General features: G+C 44.6%; 2 protein-coding genes across 2 annotated transcripts in view; both read right to left on the reverse strand.

The window, feature by feature from the left end:
- The window catches only part of rcan2 (regulator of calcineurin 2), a 120,555-nt gene extending 112,474 nt beyond the window's left edge, over positions 1–8,081 (reverse strand). Inside the window, exons 1-2 of the mRNA XM_038963199.1 lie at positions 7,873–8,081; positions 2,768–2,985 (exon numbers count right to left, since the gene is read on the reverse strand). Of these exons, the coding sequence (XP_038819127.1) occupies positions 2,768–2,983 (216 nt within the window). The 5' untranslated portion in view covers positions 2,984–2,985; positions 7,873–8,081. The remainder of the gene's footprint in view (positions 1–2,767; positions 2,986–7,872) is intronic.
- Positions 8,082–8,434: 353 nt separating this feature from the next.
- LOC120019764 (24-hydroxycholesterol 7-alpha-hydroxylase) lies at positions 8,435–26,828 on the reverse strand. The gene is made up of 12 exons (XM_038963201.1): positions 26,605–26,828; positions 25,136–25,271; positions 24,436–24,610; positions 23,477–23,626; positions 22,808–22,904; positions 16,037–16,132; positions 15,754–15,844; positions 14,889–15,022; positions 14,670–14,765; positions 12,698–12,786; positions 10,248–10,335; positions 8,435–9,604 (listed from the first exon to the last, which is right to left on the reverse strand). Exons 1-12 carry the CDS (start codon positions 26,779–26,781, stop codon positions 9,536–9,538), a joined length of 1,398 nt encoding a protein of 465 aa, XP_038819129.1. The 5' UTR covers positions 26,782–26,828; the 3' UTR covers positions 8,435–9,535.
- Positions 26,829–26,990: the final 162 nt, after the last annotated feature.

Here is a 26,990-nt window from a genome sequence, read left to right on the forward strand (position 1 = left end):
ATATTTTAGATTTAAGATTCTTCAAAGTAGCCACCCTTTGCCTTGATGACAGCTTTGCACACTCTTGCATTCTGTCAACCAGTTTCACTTGAAATGCTTTTCCAACAGTCTTGAAGGAATTCCCACATATGCTGAGCACTTGTTGGCTGCTTTTCCTTCACTCTGCGGTCCAACTCATCCCAAACCATCTCAAATTGGTTGAGGTCGGGTGATTGTGGAGCCAAGGTCATTTGATGCAGCACTCCATCACTCTCTTTACACAGCCTGGAGGTCTGTTGGGTCATTGTCCTGTTGAAAAACAAATGATAGTCCCACTAAGCGCAAACCAGATGCGATGGCGTATCGCTGCATAATGCTGTGGTAGCCATGCTGGTTAAGAGTGCCTTGAATTCTAAATAAGTCACTGACAGTGTCACCAGCAAAGCAACCCCACACCATCACACATCCTCCTCCATGCTTCACGGTGGAAACCACACATGCGGAGATCATCTGTTCACCTACTCTGCATCTCACAAAGACACAGCGGTTGGAACCAAAAATCGCAAATTTGAACTCATCAGACCAAAGGACAGATTTCCACCGGTCTAATGTCCATTGCTCGTGTTTCTTGGCCCAAGCAAATCTCTTCTTATTATTGGTGTCCTTTAGTAGTGGTTTCTTTGCAGCAATTCGACCATGAAGTCCTGATTCATGCAGTCTCTTCTGAACAGTTCATGTTGAGATGTGTCTGTTACTTGAACTCTGTGAAGCATTTATTTGGGATACAAATTTCTGCGGCTGGTAACTCTAATGAACTTATCCTCTGCAGCAGACGTAACTCTGGGTCTTCCTTTCCTGTGGCGGTCCTCATGAGAGCCAGTTTCATCATAGCGCTTGATGGTTTTTGCTACTGCACTTGAAGAAACTGATTGACTGACCTTCATGTCTTAAAGTAATGATGGACTGTCGTTTCTCTTTGCTTATTCAAGCTGTTCTTGTCATAATATGGACTTGGTCTTTTACCAAATAAAAGATAAATTTCTTCTCTATACCACCCTTACCTTGTCACAACACAACTGATTGGCTCAAACGCTTTAAGAAGGAAAGAAATTCCACAAATTAACTTTTAACAAGGCACACCAGTTAATTGAAATGCATTCCTGTTGACTATCTCACGAAGCTGGTTGAGAGAATGCCAAGTGTGCAAAGCTGTCATCAAGGCAAAGGGGGGCTACTTTGAAGAATCTCAAATATAAAATACATTTTGATTTGTTTAACACTTTTTTTGTTTATGACATGACTCCATTTGTGTTATTGAATAGTTTATGTCTTCACTATTATTCTACAATGTAGAAAATAGTAAAAATAAAGGAAATCCCTGGAATGAGTAGATGTGTCCAAACTTGACTGGTACTGTATAATCTATATTGGGGCCTATATGTATTCCAGCTACTTCTGAAGCACATGTTGTGCCCTAGAAACCAATGTAACCCTTTAAATACATGTGTATTATATCAAGCTAAAATGATACAAATAACTGTCATTGAACTTACAAAGTCATGTGTGGAATGTTAGGTGTCTGCGTTGTGGAAAAGCACTATATTGAGATGCATTATGTTGAAATGTGTACACCGTCTCTTTAAGAACATCATGTTTGTGAGTGATGATATGCAAGAGATCAGTCATTCATTCATTCATTGCTATGATCAGTGATCTCCTGAAGAAGATACCCCTTTCTCTCTGTGCCCCCAGATATTCAGATATAGTCTACTAGTAAAGTTACCAGGTTGTTCGTTAGCTAGCTAATGAAGTAACATGACGAAACAAGGTGTAAACAAATGGGCCGCGAGACATTTTAGAACGACCCGCGACATGGTTTCTGAATGTAAAATGCGGCCCGCCAATCCGCCATAGGAAGATTCTTTTTTTTAGATGTGTGTCATATCTTGTAAACTGTTGGGGGTAGAAATAAGCCGTTAGATTTGCTGCGGTACAACCATGATGGTAACGAATATGCACTCGCTTTTTACTCTAGTGCACTCAGAAACAACCGTAGAGCGAATCATTACAACAGTAACAAATTAAATTGGTGTGGGGAACACTGTGTTTGTGTTTCCAGGTCACACAGCTAAATATTTAGGAGCATATGCAACCAAAATGGTCACACAAGAGCCCCAATCACGGCAGGTTGTGATACAGCCTGGAATCGAACCAGGGTGTCTGTAGTGACGCCTCTAGCACTGAGATGCAGTGCCTTAGACCGCTGCGCCACTCGGGGGAAACTGGATGACATAACAGGCCTGACAGGCCAACCCCGGGTAATGGTGGATTATGAGGACAGCGTTGAGTACGAAGACGGCCAGGGAGAGATGACACCAGATAAATGTAGAAAATGGCTGCCAGGCATCCACAGAGTGGAGTACAGTAGGTCAGAGAGATATTCACTGTGTGTTTCTTTGCCAAGGGCAAATTGCCCTCAATAGCTCTCAGAAGATGAACCGCCCCTGAGATGAATCAACTTTATGCCATACGGACCAGAGGGCACCAAGAAATACAGTACCAAGAAAACCATCGTACCATAAATAACAACAACTGTGGTGGATGCATGGACCAGGAGGATAAACAAGGTCAATCTCATGGACAATGTGACCTTTACAGTTTTATCACCTTGAATCACTTTTCCTTAGACAAGCCAAACAAGAGAACCAACTAGGCCTAAGTGAAAATAGCAGGGGGACATTGAGCAACTCTCTCCCCCGTGAATAAGAAGAGAGTGGTTTGACCTTACCTTGCCCTCCTGGTCCTCAAACACAGACTGGTCCACGTTGCAGGCGAAAAGGGAGGTGGGCAGGTCGTTAAAGTCGGTGATCTGGTGGAAGCTGTCGCCCAGCGCGGGATGTCCCACAGTGCTTTGCAGTACCAGCAGCTCCTCGCCCCCCAGTAGGTAGACCCGCTGGTAGAACGTGGCGTTTCTCAGGTTGGAAAATAAATGCTCCCCCTTCATGGCTACAGAGAGAGAGAGAGAGAGAGAGAGAGAGAGAGAGAGAGAGAGAGAGAGAGAGAGAGAGAGAGATATGGGTGTGCTCAGTCCAAATGCTGTGATGGCTCCTAGGGGGAAGAAGTGGACAGTCAAACTCTCCTCTGTACCAGTTCACTTGAAGGCTAACTGACCACTGATGTAACTGAATACAGAGCTCACACTCAGTTAAATACACACAGGACTAGCTGTATCTTTAGCTCTTGTTCGAAAATAACAAACGTGTTCTGAGGCTTAACCTCACAGATTGTCTTACTATGACATCATCTTGGTTGTGAACCCCTGTCCTCCCACCTCTCCCTCCTCTCTTCCTCATCTATATATTTGACCATATATCTGAAGTGCACCTGACAGGATTCATTCCATAGTCACAGAGTGGAAAGTGTTGTTAGACAGCGTATTAATGGTGATCTGATCTCACAACCACCGATGACTTCTAAAACAGTCCACCTCCACAAGCAGTTAAAACAACACAGAAAGACAGAGAGAGAGAGAATAGAGAGAGAGAAATAGAGAGACAGAGAGAAAGAGAGAATAGAGAGTGTTAACCTCTCCAACCCCAAGCCAACAGATGTTAACCTCTGGCCCAGGCCACTAATACTCTGCCAAAAGGTTAGGTGATGGGCTTAGAGATGGGTGATCCCACAGAGGTGTGATGAGGGAAGGAGTGGAGGAAGGAAGGAGGAGGGATGGAGGAGAGGAGTGGAGAGGAGGATTGGCGGGTGAGAGTGGAGGATGGAGAGAGGTAGAGTATAGGAGTAGAGCAGATACAACAGAGGTGAGAAGGAGATATGGAGACGTGAAGGAATTAGGTGCTTGTCACGGTTTCCCTGTCATTAATAGACCATGACATCTCCAGTCCGCTGGCAAGCCTGCACTGTCACCAGCAGCCTCATACTCACACACATCCCGTGGCTATTTTAGGATCAGCACATCACTCGTCACACACACACACACACTCTGTTATGGACAGTGGAAACACACACACAGACAAACACACTGTTATGGACAGTGGACACACACAAACATACACACACACAAACACACTGTTGTGGACACACACAAACACAAACACACACACTCACAAAAGGCTATAGATAGCGACTGTGGCTGTCTGGATCATTCCTGGCCTGTGTAAACGCTGTTGTAAATAGCTGCAACACTAATGAAATCCACAGATTGCTGGGGTGCTTGATTAAATTGAAGTGTTCCAGACAGACAGGGCCCTATTTCATTTCAATATCAGCATTGTGCCCTGTGGTCTGAGACAAGGCTGTTAGGAGAGACAAAACAAGAACACACACACACACACGGATGCTCCCTCTCTCCCCCACATGCATGCGCACACACACACACACACACACACACACACACACACACACACACACACACACACACACACACACACACACACACACACACACACACACACACACACACACACACACACACACACACACACACACACACACACACACACATATATGAATGGACAAAGCCATCGATCAAGTCACACTATTCATTGCTATGTGAAGACTCAATAGCGCATTGAAGCCAAATGAAGTCGGTTAAGACGGCGTCAAAGATTTTTATAACTAACCCAAGATAGACCAGAGCCTGTCGTTTCCAATGGGAGCAAATTAATCATAGTGGGCAGAATAAGCAAGGAGGTGGGCAGAGACAAGCACGAGCCAGTGAGTTCCTATTGGCGTGTTCTATCATTTATTTGCATATTTCCGTTAGGGAACGCCTACTCTGTGAAGTGCTTGTGTGCAATACCCCAATTGGCCCTTGCATTCCTTCTAAACAACGCAATTTGTTTTGAAACTTTGGCAAAGGGTAAAGTCTACAAAACGCAGTCCACTCTGTTTGTTACAGATTCTAGTTTTGGAAACTGAAAACTGTATGGAGATCAAATGTTTTATCGATGAGAAAATGAGCAGAATGTCGACCAAAATCCATCTCGCTCCATCTTCTCCCACTGCCAGCCACTGAGCTTCCTCTCATCACCATATTTGGTAGTGACTGGAAACGCCAACCGTATGCTTCACATTAAATCCGGTGAAATATCTGTGTCATTGTTCTATCTGTGATGGCGTCTAATGGAGACATAACATGTGCAGGCTAGCTCAGTGCTGTCCCCTCTCATTGATTAACTCAAGTTGAAGGCCGACCGGGTTACTACAGGCTGCCATTAGCTACTAAATTATCCTTACAACTTCTTCTGTGTGCGATTTTTAAATAATCTGTTCAAGAACATACATATCTGGTGTATTAGAAGCAATTATTGTCTTTGATAAAAAAAATATATTTACAAGAAGATTCACCACATTCACTCTAATGGGGATCCTGTTTTCTGCTAACAATGCCTGCAGTACAGTTGTCGACCTTGAACTTCCATGGCTTCAATGGGAGGGGGCAGTCATTCTCTCCTGACACACACACACACACACACACACACACACACACACACACACACACACACACACACACACACACACACACACACACACACACACACACACACACACACACACACACACGTCTCTGCTGAAGAGGATATGAGTTTGGTTTTGACAGTCAGAGTTGAACAGGTCCAGAGAATAGAATGAGGCATTCAGAACTGAGAGTCAACAGCCTTTGAGGTGCAGCAGTCTGTCTGTCTGACTGTCTGTCTGACTGACTCTCCATGCCACTCCCATTAGTCACTTGTATACTTGTTTACTCATCATCTCAGATGAAAGATGACTGATTAGATTGAATACATTAATTAAGCACTGTACTTTCCAAATAATCAGAATGATAAACAAGGCTTAATGCAAATGATCTCTCATTATGAATGGAATCAATGGACCATCAAATGACTGTTCTACAAACTAACTATGCTAACTATGAGGCAAGGAACATTAGACAAACCACAAGGTCAATGACTAAAATCATTAGGCTATATTTATTGGCCCATTGTGGAACATTCCAATTGTCAATTGTTCCATTTCACTGATCTCATGGGTGAAACATGCTTATCTGCTCTATCCCACAGATAGAGAGTGAAAGAGAGCGATATAGAGAGAGAGAGAGAGAGAGAGAGTGAAAGAGAGAGAGAGAGAGAGAGAGAGAGTGAAAGAGAGAGAGAGAGAGAGAGAGAGAGAGAGAGAGAGAGAGAGAGAGAGAGAGAGATTATTATTGTTGTTTATCATTCCAAATAGTAGTGGTATGGGTGGTAATGGTAATGATAGCAGTTTAATGATGGTGGTGGTGGTAGTGGTGGTAATGATGATAGTAGTTGTAGTACCGATGTAATGGTGAAGTTGACCGTTATTTAGTTATAAGTTAGTTATAGTTTAATTTTTTAATTTTTTATTACAATGTATATTGTATACATTGTTGCTTTGGCAATATTGACACAATGTTTTTCATGCCAATAAAGCAGCTTGAATTTTGAATTTTGAGAGAGAGAGAGAGAGAGCGTGAAAGAGGGATGGTAGTGGTGGTGATGCAGCTGGCACCATATGGCTTGATAATGATAACCTTTTGTTCATAAAATCATCTGATGAAGAAGTTACTAACATACCATCAATCATATCAAGGTACAAAGGAAAAACATGTAGGCTACAATTGTTACAATGCTATAATTAAGCAATAAGACCCGAGGAGGTGTGGTATATGGCCAATATACCACGGCTAAGGGCTGTTCTTAGGCAACACGCATCACAGAGTGCCTGGTCACAGCCCTTAGCGGTGGTATATTGGCCATATATTACAAACCCCCGAGGTGCCTTATTGCTATTATAAACTGGTTACCAACATAACTAGACCAGTAAAAATAAATGTTGTCATACCCGTAGTATATGGTCTGATATACCATGGCTGTCAGCCAAATAGCATTCATGGCTCGAACCACCCCAGTTTATAAAAAGTGGCATGCAATATTGCTTACTGAATGTAATCATGAATGTAACCATTTAGTTACCGACTAGCTGATAATTCTCAGCTTCGTGGAGTCGAGAAGAATTCTCAGCTAGTTACTGACAGTCTATGCAACAGCTAGATCAATCATATGTATCCCCACAAGGAAGCAGCAATATGAGGCAGACATATTCATTCAGACTTTCAATGAGTCATATCTGCAGAGGTTTAACCAATAGCAACCTGTTGGTGTCAGAGGGAGAATGTCTGGAGGGACCGCTCTTTGGCTGTCGGAACAACACAACTTTCTCATGGGGAAGAATAGTGGAAACAACTGAATCATACCTCACACCCGATAGCCTACCTCAGGTCTTATACAATCTATCAATATGCTATACATCTATTGGCTACATGTAGCCTACTTTTCCAGTAGGATGTTGAACAATAATTCAAGATGAACAGACAATTATTTGGAGGTTTTCTAAACTGCTTGTAAAGTCAAGAGTGGCTGTCATGATGTTCAAAGAGACGCGTTGCGTTGACAGCTGGTATTTCGGTCTCAGAAACTGTCAATGTCACTAAAACATCATAGGGGTTACATTGGGGGAAAGGAGGTAGGCTACATAACCTCTAAATTGCCAGGCAACATAAATGGATGGCTAAACTAAATACATTTAAAGAAAATCATATAGCTAAAATCTGCCTATTTTGGGGGACAGGACAATTCCATCATCGCCGCTAAACAAAATCCCATTGTAACCTCTATTCAAGTCTCGGTGAAAGTCATTCGCTTGCAAGTTAGAGCACTTTCCCACCCGCTGACACTACCCTACACACCCAACAACTTCAATGCAACGCAAGCGACACACTTGTTTGCATTAGGCTACTGTCAATGTTCCACATAGAAACGCGATATGCGAAACCCGAGTCGCCATCGCTTCTCTCTCTACCTGTGCGGTGTGATTCGGTCCGACTGTGGTGTCTTCGGCGTTGTCTCTCTACCTCCTCACTCTTCTTTGTGAATCAACCTTGCATCCCAGCTGCGCGCCGATAATCTCCTGACGTTTTTGCAGACAGTTTGACTCACCAATGACTGTCCTCCGGCATCCAAATGATGTTTGTTACCCAGTAATGAAATACAGCTATGTCCACAGGGGGCATTCTTTGACCAATAGTCTACCAGAGAGCGGAGTGTCAATTTAACAAAGGTGGAGACTACGTCAGAGCTTTGGCGAGCCTTCTGGATGGATGTTGCTGTGCTTTCACAGGTAGCCGTCCTTGCGGGCGGGTGTTTGCTGGCTTCATATCGAATCAAATCAAACATGTGTTACGACAATTTATTGCAGTCATGATAGGTTACGCAAATAATGTGCATTTTTGACAGATTCCTAAGCACGTCTCTCAGTTTGCTCAGGTAGCCTAAATTGATGATCGGTATCATTTATAAACGTCTGTTGTCTGGGAATATTTTAGCCCTTTGAGCATGTTTATTCATTGAACACTGACAGTTGAAACAGTTGCCATGCATTTATTGTAGGCCTATGCTATGCTAGGCCTAATGGTAATGATTCATCACCATTTTGAAATGTATAACCAAAGACTGTCAGTGCATTTAATGAGTGCATGAATGAACACAGGCTATCAATAATTGATGAATAAAAAACAAAACATTCAAGTGTGTCCAGTAGCCTAACTTTCTAACCTTAATCAACCTCCATCTTCAGCACTGTTCTCGCACATCAATAAGACCATTTCATTAGGCAGACATATTTCCTCTTGTAAACAAGTCTAAACCTGTGACCGGACAATCCATACCTATTCAAATAGACCACTGTACACTAATGGCCATCACTGACAATCCCAGGGGCCGATCGATCAACATTCCTTTGTACTAGGCTACAATTGCATCAATATGTGTGCACACTGATTCCACACTTCAGAATAGTTTGTATTTGTTTTGGGCATCTAAGAGCAGGCTGGCCTTGAGATGGTCTATACCAGTAGAATTAAGCGACAAACTTAAGGCTACATTATATGGTGTAAAAATATCACTGCCTTTATTTAACCCTTTATTAAGACAAGTCAGATCTAGTAGGCCTATATTGAGGCAAAGCAACCTCAGACTGTATTCATAAAGTGAGGTATGATGCCGTATATAAAATGGTCAGTACATAGTAATAATAGTGCATAAATACAATACAGGTTTCATACTGATGCCACGTGCAGTGAATATTTTCTGTATGGGTCAGAATCTATCGGATTATATTCTATTACCTCACAAAATACTGATCAATGTCTGTACAAATCCATAATCAGGTGTTGGACTGGGCAGGAAGGGAATGTACGGTTAGAAACACTGTTGGTTGGGTAAAAATAATAAAAAGGGAAAGACCAATTCATTTGAAGACGGTTCCACCATCTCCTGCATTTTCAGAAGTAGTATCATTATATAAGTTCTAGATAAGTTCTTTAAAATATACAACTTTTTAACTAAGCTCTTTAAATAACTTCCTGAAAGTGGCTCCATTGATAAAAAACTATTTGTCAGGTGTTTGGACAGGACTGTAGAGCACAGTGCCCTTGTGTGGCATTGCTGGGCAGGGCAGGTCAGCTCTACCGGTGTCTGTACTGCACTGTGCAGGGAGTCTCAGGCTGTTGGGTCCCTACCAGATGGAGATTGCTCTGGGGAGAGTAGAAAATTATAGACATGAAGTAATTGGTAGTGATACTGTCATGGAAATTCTTACACAGGGACATTCATAGTCAATATTAAATGAATCATTGTTTATTTGTCAGCGTGCTGGAGAGGTTCCAACCAACTCAATGGACCATAGTACACATGTCAATCAGGAGCTCTGCCAGGGCAGACCCAGCAGTTGTCTTATATACAGCTGTACACAGACAAGTTATGTTTGCATGATTTAGCGTAATTAATTCATCATTACCGTTTTGTCTCATTCATGTGACCGACCAATACTGGTTCATAACATGTGACCGACTAACACCTCAAGAGGCTTCTTCTCTCTAAGCTGAGACCTTGAAAGTGAGATATCTTTTGTTTGTTCTCAAAACAAGGTATGGGTGTACTGCCAAATTGCTGCTACTGATGTGAGGATTTGTTCAGTCAACCACTTGCATGAACACAGAAATTGATTTATAGAACAGCACATGAATAGAACAGAAATTAGTTATAAGAAAAGCACAAACATTAACATTTCCCTTACAGTACACTACAGTATTTAACTTTAGAGACTTCAATATTAGTATTTAAATTAATGTATGTTTTCAAAGTCCCATAAAATGAGAAAGTGGTTTCCAAACTTACAGGTTTAGGCAACGGGTCCATGAGAGTGACATCATACTTGAAGAGAATCAAGGCAGCAAACATGTGGAGTTCCATTATGGCATACCACCTGTTGATACAATTAAAAACACATGATTAACATGTTCACTTCTCCAAAAAACAAACAACTGGTGATATCAAACTAACCTAACACACACAACAGTAAGCTCAGACACAGAGAAACTAACATACACTCAAGGTAATGGGATTGGATCCAGTCATCCTTTTCATCTGTCTCTCTTACTGAGAGACTCTCTCCTTTGAGGCACTATCTTTGTTAGCATTTCAGCAGGTTATCAGACACAATGGAGGTGCCATTCCCGGCTAACCCAGAGCTGTCACAACAAGAAGAGAGGAAATTAAAGGTGTAGGAACTGGTGCTCTTGTTTGATTCCAATGTGTCATTTTACCTCTCCTACATTCACTGCTGAAACAGCAGAGTGCTCCGACAAGAGGGTGAGAAAGACAGAAGGGATAGCGAGAGAGAGATGGAAAGAGAGTGAGAGAGAAAAACAAACAGGGCTTTAGGGAAAAGGACAGAAGTAAAGAGAATAGCAGTAGAGAGGACTTAAGAAAAAGCTGTGTGCTGGTCTTTATCAGTGATCATAACCTGGAAGACTGCTTCAGTTGCACCCTGTGACTGCTGTGAGTCATACCGGGGTATTGTGTCAGTGACGCAGACACAAGGCCAATCTCCTAAAATCATCCGAATCAAACTAGACTGGATTGGTGGATGGGAAGAATGAAATATGGGAGTGTCATACACGGCATGCTCCCCATAGTTATTTCTGTGCCTCTCCCCTCCCTCCTCCCACCACTGTACCCTGGCTGTGATCATTTGAGCGGCCTCCTGTGTGAATTAACCACTGAGATGCAGGATGCTAGCTCTAGCATGACAATAAGACTCAGTGGTGAGTGAGCGCTAGTGGGCCAACGCAAAGGCTTACTTTGTAGCCTGTCTGCTCAGTGCAACTGACAAAGCATACTTTCTCTGTTTGAGTTAATACAGAGGCACATATTCAAGGACGGCAGATAAGTCATTGCCATTTCATTGCCATTTCTTTCAGCATGTCTGAATATGCATAGGTTATGACTATGTCTGTGTGTGTCCTAGAGAAAGGGGTCACAGGTCAGTCCCACTCTACAGTACGCCTGTGTCTTTGATCCTGCTGTGCAGCTGGGAACATGCCCTGATCTTTTCCCTGCTTACGTCACACCGCCCCCCTGGCCGCACCCGGCCGCTCTGGACCACCGCTGATGTCCCAGTCAGGGCCCCAGAGGACCAGAGGGTTGACATTCAGGGGCAAAAGCGCAGCACAGCCATACAAACTATACAAACCCAGAGCCCCAAGCTAGCCACCTCCCCAGAGACAGTGACAGACACAGCAGGAGGCTGGAGGACAGGGTAAGACACCAGCAATAATACTGTAGTACCCACATAATATGCCTGTGGTATATCGATCTTCACAAATTGCTATCAATGCTTATTTTACTGGTGCAAAATAGGGCTAGAATAGCCAGCAAAAAATATAAAACGCCCCCAAAATCATACATGGAAGCCATATCCAATACGATACCTCTAAATGCCAATTTGGTGCCAACACAAAGCCTTTATTCATTGTTTTTGACAGATTCAATTCTACTTAGCTGGATTTGCAAGAGAATGGATACTAGCAGGATGGTAGTAGCTACTATTTATATATAACTTTGATTTAACTAGGCAAGTTAGTTATGAACAAATTCTTATTTACAATGACAGCCTACTAAAAAGGCAAAAAGCCTCCTGCGGGGACGGGGGCTGGGATTTAAAATAAAAATATAGGATAAAACACACATCACGGCAAGAGACACACTACATAAAGAGAGACCTAAGACAACAACATAGCATGGCAGCAACACATGAAAACACAGTATGGTAGTAACACAACATGACAACACCATGGTAGCAGCACATGATGGTAGCAGCACAACATGACGACAACAACATGGTAGAAACACAACATGACAACAACATGGTAGCAACACAACATGACAACAACATGGTAGCAACACAACATGGCAGCAGTACAACATGGTAGCAGCACAAAACTTGGTACAAACATTATTGGGCACAAACAGCACAAAGGGCAAGAAAGGTAGAGACAACAATACATCACGCAAAGCAGCGAGAGTGTCCATGATTGAGTCTGAATGAAGAGATGGAGATAAAACGGTCCAGTTTGAGTGTTTTTTGCAGCACATTCCAGTCGCTAACTGCAGTGAACTGAAAAGACGAGCGACCCAGGGACGTGTGTGCTTTGGGGCCCTTTAACAGACTGTGACTGGCAGAATGGGTGTTGTATGTGGAGGATGAGGGCTGCAGTAGGTATCCCAGATAGGGGGGAATAGTCTAGTGTGTGTTCTGAAGAAAAAAACATGTCTGTTTTTCTAACCTTCCTGGGCACTGGTTTCGGCCTCCTCCAAATGCCACAAACCCTTCCAAGAAGACATTCTTTACTAAATCTGCCTTCTCCCATCGTTCCTGTGGGAAGAGAAGAGATTTTATTTCAGCTTTATTTATATCCTAGAAAAGGGCTTCAAGCAATACTATTTTAAACCACATGAACAGGGAAGTTTGGATTGCTTTGAACGTTTTCATTTTACATTGTGAGCAGTAAATGGATTTCAACCAGTCATTTCAAACCATCTGAATGATTCTCTGCTGTACTTATAGATTGGAAGTCGTGTTCCAAAGTGCAACTGTCCACCAATTTCACAGTGTGTCATAAGAAAATACTAGAATGTCACGGATTCCCCCGGTACTGCTGCTCATTCCGTGCACCAGTTCCGGAGGTCTGGTTTGAACCCCCTTATTACAAATTCTTGCACCTGTCTCCAATCATTTATACAACATGACAGAATAACCGACCCTAAATGGAGACAGCGGGAATGGTCCGACCGACGCAACTGGCCCTGACCGACCTGCACCGCGTCCCTGGGGTCGTCCTCGAGGCTGGTGTCATCCCGCTGTTGGTGTAGCGCGTCGGGGGTACTGTCACGGATTCCCCCGGTACTGCTGCTCATTCAGTGCACCAGTTCCGGAGGTCTACATCACCGGCCTCTAGGCGTCACTGAACTGTTTCATTACACACACCTGGTTCCCATTTCCCCTGATTGGTAATTGTATACATGTGCCCTCTGTTCACCATTGTCTGTTATTGTTCCATGTCCGTTGGTCTTGTTATTGTTCAATGTCCATTGGTCTTGTGAGTACCTGTGCTCTGTTGTTTTGGCTTTCGTGCTGCGTGTATTGTGTACTCGTTATTATGGGTCTCGTTACGTATATTTATTAGAGGTTTAACCTCGCTCTGTTGTTTGGGTTATATCCCTGTGTTTTTGTATACATGTTAGTTTTGTGCTTCGTCCCCGTGCCTTTTCATGGCATGTTGTATATTTTGGGTGGAGTATCAAACCCCCCTATTACTAATTCCTGCGCCTGTCTCCATTTATTCAACGTGACATAGAAAGGCTACTGTTACTAACCTGGAGTTAGCGGTTATTACATAGCATTATGCACCACAAACCATAGACTATTGTATAGACCAAGTGGCTACTATAGGTTATTCACTCAACCCCTGTCATAGCAAAACATACCAACCTCACTGAAGATGATAGAAGGCATTGACTCACTAAATCGCCTGCAGTCTCTGACCACTGCTGCAGTTTACCTCACAGCCTAGACCTTTGACCTACTCCTCCATGTCACAGAAACAAAAATAAAGCTCTCCTTTCCGGGTATATGTCAAGCGGCTAAATACGTGCCCTGGTTTTCAAGCACCCTCATCCGCACTGTTGAAGCAGGAGGAGAAATAACATTATTTGCCAATGCTCTCAAAGTCCATTTATACTGCAGCAGCGTAGGCATGTGGGGCTTCAAATATTTAGTCTGTTTTTAAGAGAGAAGAATGAGGGAGACATAGTCCGTGACCCGGGAATGCACTCCTGTTGAAGATACAAGTGCATTTCTTCTGTCTGCAGGTAGGGGGACGCTAACCAACAGAGGAGGAGGTTCATTGCGGTGATAAATGTCATGTCCCCCACCCCACCGAGTGTCATTCATTTTACATTACACGTCTGTTGGAAGCCTGAGCTGACGCACGCTCCGGCCCGGCTCTCAGGGGAGGCTGACACGCGCACACACACGCACAGAAACAGGCATGAAAAATGCAAAAGACATGCTACAGCAACAACTCTTGTGTGTTAAGGTGGGTTTGTGTGTGCCCTAAAATATCCAACTCACTACCTTTCCATGTATTTACTGTGCCCCACCAAGTTGAAATACTGACTTGAGAGCATCCCCTTCATCATTAGGTTAATATCCCATATCATTTAAGGTAAATATGGTAGGTCTAGTCTAGTACTTACCGGTTTGAACTCCTCTGGTTCAGGGAAGTAATGTGGGTTCCGATGGGCCCAGTAAGGAGACACCATTAACAAGTCCCCTGGTGGAATGACGTAGTTCTGGAAGAGAGGAATACACACATATGCACGCCACTTTACATATACTGTACAATTTATGTAAATTAAGGCTTGACTTTGAAGGGAAAGCTTATTTCAGAGTCTATCGGGGGTCAGGAGGCCCACCTGTATCCTGAGGGGTCGGACCACTCTGCGTGTGATGGCTCCAGGGGCCCGAAGCCGGATGGCTTCCAGGATGCACCACTTCACATAGGGCATCTGTTGCAGCTCTTCAGCGGTCACCTTGGTCTTCCTGGTGTCTGTCATGGACACACACACACGGTGGAACGAACACACACACTTGGTGAGATATACACACAAACACACCTACTGACAAGATACAACCGTCTACCACTGAACTTGTGCTGTTTCAGTATGCATCACTGAGCTGGTATGATTACATATCAGACCCATTAGGATTCCGTGGGATTTCATTAGGAGATATGCATATGTAAGTATAATTGAAAGTCTCAAAGGGGCCGATTGTTGAAAATTCACTTAATTACTATGTCATGAATATAGTCTTCTCAGATTACTGAAACCACTGAGCATAATCATCATCACTCCCTAGAAACAGGACTTCTGCCTTCAAAAGTGTGCCAGGTGAGTGTTGCGCTACTGATGACATCTGCTGGAGGTTTAGGGACATAGTCAGACTGGAGCGAAATGAGATGGAGAGACAATGTGGGACAATTACTGTACTGCTTCATCTTCCATTGTATGTGTTAAGATCTCCAGTCATGGTAACACCAGGGCCAAAAACAACATCATTGAATTCTTAGAAGCAGCCATAAGTTTACTCAGCAAAACCACACGGTCAAATGGCACATTCATTCATTACCAAGGTAAAATACTCCATCCACCACCATATCCCAATCTACCCCAGGTCATCAGGACCTCACGTACTGTACAGCAGGTTAGAGAAGCTAATGGGGCATGTGTCAGTGGGAGGCTATAAAACAGAGGAGCGATAGCATAGTGTAGCTCACACCTTGGTCTTTGAGTGCTGCATTGATCTGCTCCATGGCTGTCTGGTAAACTGTGGGATTGGACAAGATGAAGGCTACAGCCCAGAAGGTAATCTAAACAAAAGACATTTTATATCAAATATAATTATGATATCTCCAATCAAACCAATTTAAATGCCAATTAACTAGAGTATCTGGCAGATTAAAAACTCAGGTGATGAAGGTGAAGAGTAGCGATCGTAAATCTAATTCATATATAAACGATGCCCCTGCTTATCAGTAATAAGATTTGTAAAAATTACTCACTGGAATTCCATTGGCAAGCGATGCCCATAACATCAGTAATCCATAGTTGGGCAGGAATTTATCTGTGATTAAGGTGACAAGGTGTTGCAGTAACGTCTGCAAAAATGCCATACATACAATCATTTACAATGAGGTTAGGCGAAATACAGACTTTATACATTTCATCCCCTTGGAAATTTCACTATACGATGGCATCTATCGTACTCGTTATACATTAAAGATGTGACAATAACTAGTACGAACTCAGACCCAGGCGCAGAGAAACACAGCAGGCAGAGGTGAGGGTAAATCCAGAATGTTTACTGAAGTATTCACAGGAAAAACAACAAAGCAAGTGCACATGAGTACAAGACAAGAGACCTGAGCAACCGGCCCACCTATATAGTCCTAAACCAGGTGAACCCAATAATCCCAATCAGGCTCACCTGGACACTAGAAACATAAGGATGCCCTCCAGTGGCACCCTCAGGGATAACACTCCATGATGACCTCTAACCTGTGACAGGACCCCCCCCCCCCCCCCCCCAGGGAACGGCTCCCGACGTTCCACCAAGGGTAGCTGAACGTTGACGGAAATCCCGAATGAGTCCGGGGTCCAAAATGTCCCGGGCCGGAACCCAGGACTGTTCCTCAGGGCCGTAATCCTCCCAGTCCACAAGATACTGAGTCCCCCGCCGGATCTGACGGCTGCAGAGTATGCGCCGCACCGTGTAGGCTGGCTGTCCCGCTATCATGCGAGGCCGAGGTGGAGGCCGAGTGGCCGGAACCAGGGGACTGGATACCACGGGCTTAAGTCTGGAGATGTGGAAGGTGGGATGAACCCTCATGGACCGGGGAAGATGAAGACGGTAGGCCACTGATTGATGTGCCGTAGAATTTTGAATTGCCCAACGTACTGGAGTGCCAACTAACTAGATTCCACGCGTAGAGGCAGGTCCCTAGTAGACAGACAGACCATCAAATCAAATCAAATGTTATTTGTCACATGCAGATGTTAATGCGAGTGTAGCGAAATGCTTGTGCTTCTAGTTCCGACAATGCAGTAATAACCAACGAGTAATCTAACCTAACAATTCTACAACTATTACCTTATACACACAAGTGTAAAGGGATAAAGAATAAGTACATAAAGATATATGAATGAGTGATGGTACAGAACGGCATAGGCAAGATGCAGTAGATGGTATCGAGTACAGTATATACATATGAGATGAGTAATGTAGGGTATGTAAACATAAAAGTGCATAGTTTAAAGTGGCTAGTGATACATGTATTACATAAAGATGGCAAGTTGCAGTAGATGATATAGAGTATAGTATACACATATACATTATATTAAGTGGCATTGTTTAAAGTGGCTAGTGATACATTTTTGATCAATTTCCATCAATTTCCATTATTAAAGTGAGCTGGAGTTGAGTCAGTATGTTGGCAGCAGCCACTCAATGTTAGTGGTGGCTGTTTAACAGTCTGATGGCCTTGAGATATAAGCTGTTTTTCAGTCTCTCAGTCCCTGCTTTGATGCACCTGTTCTGACCTCGCCTTCTGGATGATAGCGGGGTGAACAGGCAGTGGCTCGGGTGGTTGTTGTCCTTGATGATCTTTATGGCCTTCCTGTGACATCGGGTGGTGTAGGTGTCCTGGAGGGCAGGTAGTTTGCCCCCAGTGATGCGTTGTGCAGACCTCACTACCCTCTGGAGAGCCTTACGGTTGTGGGCGGAGCAGTTGCCGTACCAGGCGGTGATACAGCCCGACAGGATGCTCTCGATTGTGCATCTGTAGAAGTTTGTGAGTGCTTTTGGTGACAAGCCGAATTTCTTCAGCCTCCTGAGGTTGAAGAGGCGCTGCTGCGCCTTCTTCACAACGCTGTCTGTGTGGGTGGACCAATTCAGTTTGTCCGTGATGTGTAAGCCGAGGAACTTAAAACATACTACCCTCTCCACTACTGTCCCTTCGATGTGGATAGGGGGGTGCTCCCTCTGCTGTTTCCTGAAGTCCACAATCATCTCCTTTGTTTTGTTGACGTTGAGTGTGAGGTTATTTTCCTGACACCACACTCCGAGGGCCCTCACCTCCTCCCTGTAGGCCGTCTCGTCGTTGTTGGTAATCAAGCCTAACACTGTAGTGTCGTCCGCAAACTTGATGATTGAGTTGGAGGCGTGCATGGCCACGCAGTCGTGGGTGAACAGGGAGTACAGGAGAGGGCTCAGAACGCACCCTTGTGGGGCCCCAGTGTTGAGGATCAGCAGGGTGGAGATGTTGTTACCTACCCTCACCACCTGGGGGCGGCACGTCAGGAAGTCCAGTACCCAGTTGCACAGGGCGGGGTCGAGACCCAGGGTCTCGAGCTTGATGACGAGTTTGGAGGGTACTATGGTGTTAAATGCTGAGCTGTAGTCGATGAACAGCATTCTCACATAGGTATTCCTCTTGTCCAGATGGGTTAGGGCAGTGTGCAGTGTGGTTGCGATTGCGTCGTCTGTGGACCTATTGGGGCGGTAAGCAAATTGGAGTGGGTCTAGGGTGTCAGGTAGGGTGGAGGTGATATGGTCCTTGACTAGTCTCTCAAAGCACTTCATGATGACGGAAGTGAGTGCTACGGGGTGGTAGTCGTTTAGCTCAGTTACCTTAGCTTTCTTGGAAACAGGAACAATGGTGGCCCTCTTGAAGCATGTGGGAACAGCAGACTGGGATAAGGATTGATTGAATATGTACGTAAACACACCAGCCAGCTGGTCTGCGCATGCTCTGAGGACGCGGCTGGGAATGCCGTCTGTGCCTGCAGCCTTGCGAGGGTTAACACGTTTAAATGTTTTACTCACGTCGGCTGCAGTGAAGGAGAGTCCGCAGGTTTTGGTAGCGGGCCGTATCAGTGGCACTGTATTGTCCTCAAAGCGAGCAAAGAAGTTATATAGTCTGTCTGGGAGCAAGACATCCTGGTCCGCAACGGGGCTGGTTTACTTTTTGTAATCCGTGATTGACTGTAGACCCTGCCACATACCTCTTGTGTCTGAGCCGTTGAATTGCAACTCTACTTTGTCTCTATACTGACGCTTAGCTTGTTTGATTTGCTGAGGGAATAGCTACACTGTTTGTATTCGGTCATGTTTCCGGTCACCTTGCCCTGGTTAAAAGCAGTGGTTCGCGCTTTCAGTTTCGAGCGAATGCTGCCATCAATCCACGGTTTCTGGTTTGGGAATGTTTTAATAGTTGCTGTGGGTATGACATCGCCGATGCACTTTCTAATGAACAGCAGAATCACCGAATCAGCGTATTCGTCAATGTTGTTGTTGGACGCAATGCGGAACATATCCCAATCCACGTGATCGAAGCAGTCTTGAAGCGTGGAATCAGATTGGTCGGACCAGCATTGAACAGACCTGAGTGCGGGAGCTTCTTGTTTTAGTTTCTGTCTGTAGGCTGGAAGCAACAAAATGGAGTCGTGGTCAGCTTTTCCGAAAGGAGGGTGGGGGAGGGCCTTATATGCGTCGCGAAAGTTAGAATAACAATGATCCAGGATTTTACCAGCCCTGGTTGCGCAATCAATATGCTGATAGAATTTAGGGAGTCTTGTTTTCAGATTAGCCTTGTTAAAATCCCCAGCTACAATGAATTCCGCCTCAGGATATGTGGTTTCCAGTTTACACAGAGTCAAATAAAGTTTGTTCAGGGCCATTGATGTGTCTGCTTGGGGGGGAATATATACGGCTGTGATTATAATCAAAGAGAATTCCCTTGGTAGATAATGCGGTCGACATTTGATTGTGAGGAATTCTAAGTCAGGTGAACAGAAGGACTTGAGTTCCTGTATGTTGTTATGATCACACCACGTCTCGTTAATCATAAGGCATACCCCCCGCCCCTCTTCTTACCAGAAAGATGCTTGTTTCTGTCGGCGCGATGCGTGAAGAAACCAGCTGGCTGCACCGACTCCGATAGCGTCTCTCGAGTGAGCCATGTTTCCGTGAAGCAAAGAACGTTACAGTCTCTGATGTCTCTCTGGAAGGCAACCCATGCTTGGATTTCATCAACCTTGTTGTCAAGAGACTGGACATTGGCGAGTAGTATGCTAGGGAGTGCTGCGCGATGTGCCCGTCTCCGGAGCCTGACCAGAAGACCGCTTCGTTTGCCCCTTTTACGGCGACGTTGTTTAGGTTCGCCGGCTGGGATCAGATCCATTGTCCTGGGTGGAAGGCAAAACACAGGATCCGCTTCGGGAAAGTCATATTCCTGGTCGTAATGATGGTGAGTTGACGTTGCTCTTATATTCAGTAGTTCCTCCCGACTGTATGTAATAAAACCTAAGATTACCTGGGGTACCAATGTAAGAAATAACACGTAAAAAAAACAAAATACGGCATAGTTTCCTAGGAACGCGAAGCGAGAAGGCCATCTCTGTCGGCACCGGAAGTCACACCATCTGGCCTGGACGCAGGAGGTTGATGGCACAATCGTAGGGCCTGTGAGGTAATTTGCTGGCCCTTTGTTTGCTGAAGGCCTGACCCAAATCCCAGTAATCCCGAGGTGCGCAGGAAAGATCAGGCTTGTCACTCCCAGCTGGAGGAACAGGAGAGTCGGAAGTCTCCAGACGAGCAGGACCAGAAAGGTCTGGAGAGAGTTGCTGGCAGGTAAAATGGCATGAAGGATTCCATCTCAGAACTCTCCCAAAGGCCAGTCAATCTGAGGATTATGGGTGGAAAGCCACAGATGTCCAAGAACCAGGGGAAGCTCAGGCGAGTTCACCAGATGAAACTGGATAAGCTCCACATGGTCAATCCAGAACTCGTAGCTGAATAGGCATGGTGAGTTGCTTCACCTTCCCAGACGCTAGGGGTTGACCATCCAGTGCAGTGACCGACAATGGAGTGTCCAGCACAGTGAGTGGCAGCCTCTGTTGGCGAGCTAATGTGCAATCCAGAAAACAGCCGGTAGCCCCAGAGTCTATGAAAGCAGAAATGTCCAACTGCCCATTGTCCCACCGCAGATTGGCCGGAAGCAAGGTGCGTGCCGTGTCGGCAGCTGGAGACTATCTGACTCCCCAGTATTCTCCCGTTTACTGACGGGTCATCCCGTTCTCCCGTCAGCTCGGGACAGGAGGCCCGGAAATGTCCAGACTGTCCACAGTAAAGGCAACGTTGCTCGTTAATCCTGCGCCTTCTCTCCAGAACGGAAAGTCTCGTGCGTTCCAATTGCCCCGGCTCCTCTGAAGGATATGATGGGGAACCAGAGCCAAATTGAGAACTATGACAGGATATCGGACCAGCAGGCCCAGCATATGGCAATGGCCCAAATGAATAATCGCCTCCCTTAGCGGAGCAAGAAACACTGGAACCAACTCGGAATCCTTCCGTCCTCTCATGACGACGTTCCCGAAGCCGGTTGCAATCCGGATGGCCAGAACGATAAGCTCCTCCAGAGTGTCAAGGTTGTCCTGGGAAGCCAGTTCATCCTTGAGAACCTCGCTGAGTCTGTTCAGAAAGACTGAGTGAAGTGCCTCTGTATTCCAACCGCTCTCAGCAGCGAACGTCCGAAAATCAATGGTGTAATCAGGACGTAATCGGGCCAGAGCCCATCCTGAGAGCAAGGCGATGACATATGCCACTCTGGAACGCTCGGCGGGAAACGTTGATGCCTGCAGCTCGAAGACCAGCGAACATTAGAGCAGGAACCCACGACACCTCCCAGGATGCCCCTCATAGCGCTCCGGTGCCGGGAGATGAGGCTCCCGAAGGGAGGGAGATGATGAACTGGTAGAAAGTGGAGGGTTAGGAACCACCACGGGTGCAGCAACCGTTGCTCCCGTCTGTCTGGTCTGCAGAGTGAACACAAGAGTTCCTAAATCCTCCGACAATGTCTTCAGCCGCGCCTCATGGCGACCAATCACAGCTCCATGGTGAGTGAGAGCCGACCGCAGGTGGTGGAGCTCGGAGTGTCCCTCGGATGACGGAGAAATCTCTGCTGGGTCCATTTTTGTCTCAGGTCTACTGTGACAATAACTCTAGTACGAACTCGGACCCAGGCGCAGAGAAACACAGCAGGCAGAGGTGAGGGTAAATCCAGAATGTTTACTGAAGTATTCACAGGAAAAGCAAGTGCACATGAGTACAAGACAAGAGACCTGAGCAACCGGCCCAGTTCCATAGAGGAACCTATATAGTCCTAAACCAGGTGAACCCAATAATCCCAATCAGGCTCACCTGGACACTAGAAACATAAGGATGCCCTCCAGTGGCACCCTCAGGGATAACACTCCATGATGACCTCTAACCTGTGACAAAAGAGCCAAATATTGCACTAACTAGAAGTTAGAACACCAGTATGCAGGCCAGGAACATCAGTAAGATCAATCTTAGCTGGCTGGTACAGGTGCTGTTCTGGAATCAGGATGCTCATTTTAAAGGTTTCGCCTGGTCCAATGACCGTTCATCAATCAGAAGCTTTTATCAAGATGATATATAGAGAATCTTTAGGGCTGATAACGAATGAGTGACAATATGATTCATATCCTAACTGGGACAACTGCCAAGGTGGGTAAAAAGTGCATCTCGTCCCATAAAGAATTATCATTACATCCATCTACAGGAGACAACCTTGGCGAAATGATTAAAATAAAATGACAATGTCAGACACCAACTGTTGAGTTATGAGACTCGAGTCAATGTCAAAATGTCAAATGTCCAATATGCAAATGAATCATCCATTCAATAAAATCATAGTACAATGATCGAGCATTTAAAACGGTATTGTTCTCTATTCAAAGATAGGACTCACCCTGTTGCCTGATTCACTGGATGTCTCATCATCCTCTGCTTTGACCACCATGTTCCCCAATAGAGACAGAAGCCAGCATTTGGAACTGGCCCATTCCCTGCCCCAAAAATACAACTATTTAGAAAACAGACAGTGCTGTAGCCTTGTGCCTAATCTCACATGGCCAGCCTTCCAAAATCCTGTCTCATTTACTCGACTACTGAAGGCTTGCTTTCCAAAGCTACCTTGTACCCTACCCTCACATGAGTATCACATCCACACTATGTCAATAAAGGTAGCTTTTAACCTAAATCAACAGTCTGGTCAGACTGTCTTGTTTATTCTTAGATAGGCCAACTATACAGTACATCTCAACACAAAGGTTTTGCCCTTAATTTCCTGGGATTTGCTTTAAGCGCGTAGTCCTTAGTAAATAAACTCTATACTGCTTCCATAACAGTGGGATAATTTGGTTCATTGGTTTATTTTTTCATGTGAACAAACTAATATTAGCCAGGACCGAGGTCCAATATAAATATACAGTGTATTGGTCCAATCTATATTGTTTTATGTTACACCTAAGCAATGTACACATACACAATGAAATGTATATCCCACTCCATTCACCTGCCTACTACAGTAGTTTGAAGACAGCAACTATCAGACTAACCAGGCCTGTGCCACACTGACCTGAGGAACATGTCTGGTAGCTGGGAGCCGTACTCAAAGCCCTCGTCGTAGATGGCAAACTTCTCCTTGAACTGCTCCATGGTAAAGGGACTGCCTGGAGAGTTATACTTCCCCAGTAGGTTACTCATCACAGCAGGGTACATTACGGCCCTGTCAGACATGAGAGGAGAGACGAGTCAAAGACTATTATAGAGGCTAATGGTCAGTCTGGTCAGAGGGCTTTAGATCGGTACTGCTGTGTAGGGATTATGTTGGAAAAACATCATTGCGAGACTCACCACTGTAACATCACCAGGAATTCAGCATTTTCTTTCTTTTTTCCCATAAAATGGTTCTTGAGTTGTCTGAGTGATGATTGTCACCAGAGATATACGGGTGTGAAAAGTTGTGTGTAATACAGGGTAATAGTGCAAAACAGACCGTGCTGTTACATGATGAGCCAGTCAAATGTGAGAAGTGCATAATAGTCCTTTATCTCCTAACATGTTTCCTAATTCTTTCTTTCATGTCATGTTTCATCTTCCTGTCATGTCCGTCAGTCCAGAAATTCTGGTTTAGGTAGTTCTTCCACTAAAGGTAATATTATTTCAGCTGTGAAATATGACTCCTGAGACCTGAACGATAGGTGTGGTGGACAGGACAAAGGATTGGCAGCACCCTATAGTATATTACTCATCAAAGAAGGATAGGACTACACAGTCACATGCCAGGGGTTGATCAACCTTATGAAAACAACCTCAACACACAGCCAGTTACCGTATTCTAATGCTAGTTAACCTAACACCAATCCTAATAAGACAATTTTGTGATCCATATTGCACTCCTGCCACTTGTTTTTCTAAATGTTTTCCTGTTTCATACCTACTGAACACTCGCCATACCTCTCTCTCCTCTCCATAAGGGATGAACAGATACACAGTCAGAGACTCAGTATCGGGTACCGGGACACTGTAGTTTACCTGACCAGCTCGTTGAGTCCCCCAGAGCCCTGGTCCCCCAGCGTCTCCAGGTGGTCGTTGAACTCTTCACACAAGTGGTCAGTCAGCTGAGCCACATTGCCTGGGGTCAGACGGCCCTTGATCAGAGTGTTGCATGCTGGGTGGAACTTATAGAAACTCTCCTTGCTGATGGAAGCTACAGAGAGAGAAACACATTGCTGTATTATGTTGTTGGTTATGTTTCTATTGTGTTGCTGTGTTGTCTGCATGCCACTTTTAAACCCATTTGGACATAACTAAAGTGAAGTAAAGTGAATTGAATCCATTCAGCTTGAAGCTTCTGTTATTGTAACAGTCAGTGAGCTGGTCAGTATCAGTGTAAAACAATAGATAGTCTATTCATAATTTATTATGAGCCTGTAGATAGAATATGAATAATGTACAGAGGGGATATATCTTTCAGTACACACTCGCAAGACACTTTCAAGAATCCATCGATCATTAATGTCTCTTGAAAACAGAGAAAACTGAGAATTTGTTTTATTATTTACTACTACTACAACAAAAATTCTAAACACTTCCAGTCAGATGTTAAATGTGGCAGCTGAGTAATCTGACCCTATGGGGAGAAGGCTGAAACCACCGGCAGGTGGACCAGCGAAGGCCAAAGTCAACTAACGTTTCAGCACAGGAAACTGTAACACACACAGTAAAACCCCACCTGTGTTATGGACAGGCTCTTGGACTGCCTGCTCAAAATCCACATCTTTGGACATGAAAAATGTGCGAAAGTCTTCATGAAGGGTCACAAAGGTCAATCGCTTGCCAGCCGCAACAACAGTGAAGACAGGTCCATACTGGAAAATACAAATTGTAATATTTTTATAGTCATTATAATTTCTTCTTGATAAGAAAACAGACCTGGTAGTGCTCTTTGGACAAGATTGTGTAAACAAATGGATAAAACTTGATGGCAGCAACAGTCCTAATCAGGGATTCTGACAGCGTTTGTCAGAATTAACTTTGTTAAATAAACGTTGACATTAGATCAATAAAACGGGAGGGAGTGAAACAGGTTGAAACAGGTTGAAACATGAGTACAACATAGTAATAACACACAGCTGAACAACAAAACAACCAAATTGCCACTACATCACAGGAATGCTCATCTGAATAACTATAGTGTGCGACTTCGAATGCCCCATTCATACAACTTGGCCACCCCTCCAAATAACAAAACCCCTGGCACAGCAGTCATTTCCCTGCACAACGGTTTGCATCAACAGGGTCAGCACATGCTGCTAACTAGCTCCCCAAGGCCCAGTTACATAAATTACTAAGTGAACTCAATAGGCCGTGATGAAGTTGAGAAGGCCGTGGGCAGTCTGGCACAAAATTCTGCTCCTAGCTTTACAGTGGAACTGAGCTTGGCATGTGGCAGAATTCGTTGATTGAATGTATTTTTTCGGCAATATTAGCGTTTTGACTAGCCATGTGTGTAGCAAATCTACCATCACTGAGTGTATAGGTTCAGGGTTTATCGCTCATGTGTGCTCTCCCATGATTTCTAGGAAGGAGCATCATTGATTGAAGCTGATATAGGCAGTTAATGAATTAGGGAGATAATGCTACAATTACAATGGTGGCAATAAAACCCACGTTTGTTGAATTACACATATGTGACACAGAGTTCAGCAGATTGAGGTGAGCTCCTGAAGAGACCAAAGACCTTGGACTTTGAGAGTCCCACAGCGACATGGCATCATTATCTGCTGATGATCATCTATCCATATATCTTATAGACCTATCTGAATTTGGCGAAGCTAAGTTGGATCAATAACAATTGTTTGTGTGTGAGTGTGTGAGTGGGCGAGAGAGAGTGAGAGAGAGAGAAAGAGAGAGAGAGAGAGAGAGAGAGAGAGAGAGAGAGAGAGAGAGGGAGAGAGGGGTGGGTGGACAAAGTATAACACAGGGATGCAGAAGCGAACATTAGTTATCATCGATATCACAAGGTCAGACATCAAACAAAATGTTGACACCATCACAACTCGGAGATTATGTGGGTCAATATCTGTAGCATTCGAACAAATAAACAATTAGGTAATAGGGTCGAAAACGTAATATTCAGAATAAACATCAAATGTGGATGTAAAAGCATATACTATAGCCCAACCACCTGATGTTTGTTACCTTATCTCTGGCTTGAGATATGAAAGTCAGCGGAGATTTCCCAAACTCGAATGCCACACCAAACCAGGGGATCCATCCTTTTATGCATGGTGGAGCATTTGGATAATTTCCCGCAAATAAAAGATGCGCTGAAATAGCCAAGACAACCAGAGACAGTACCAACGTTATAACGTCCATCACACCTGTCTGAAACCCCTAGGGCTCGCTCGGAGGCAAAAGCGGGTGTTGAAATGAAAGGAAGATTAGCCAACCAGAGCGGGGCCTCTTTCTCAGTCTGATCCAATCAGCTAAAAGAAGGGCAGAGCGTCATTTTGTAAACATTGCGCGAAAAGTTGTTTAGGAAATGTAGTTTGACAGAGCCCCGATACCGTAGGCTGTGCGATAAA

The sequence above is a fragment of the Salvelinus namaycush genome, chromosome 24 (genome assembly GCF_016432855.1).
Source record: "Salvelinus namaycush isolate Seneca chromosome 24, SaNama_1.0, whole genome shotgun sequence".
Lineage (NCBI taxonomy): Eukaryota > Metazoa > Chordata > Actinopteri > Salmoniformes > Salmonidae > Salvelinus > Salvelinus namaycush.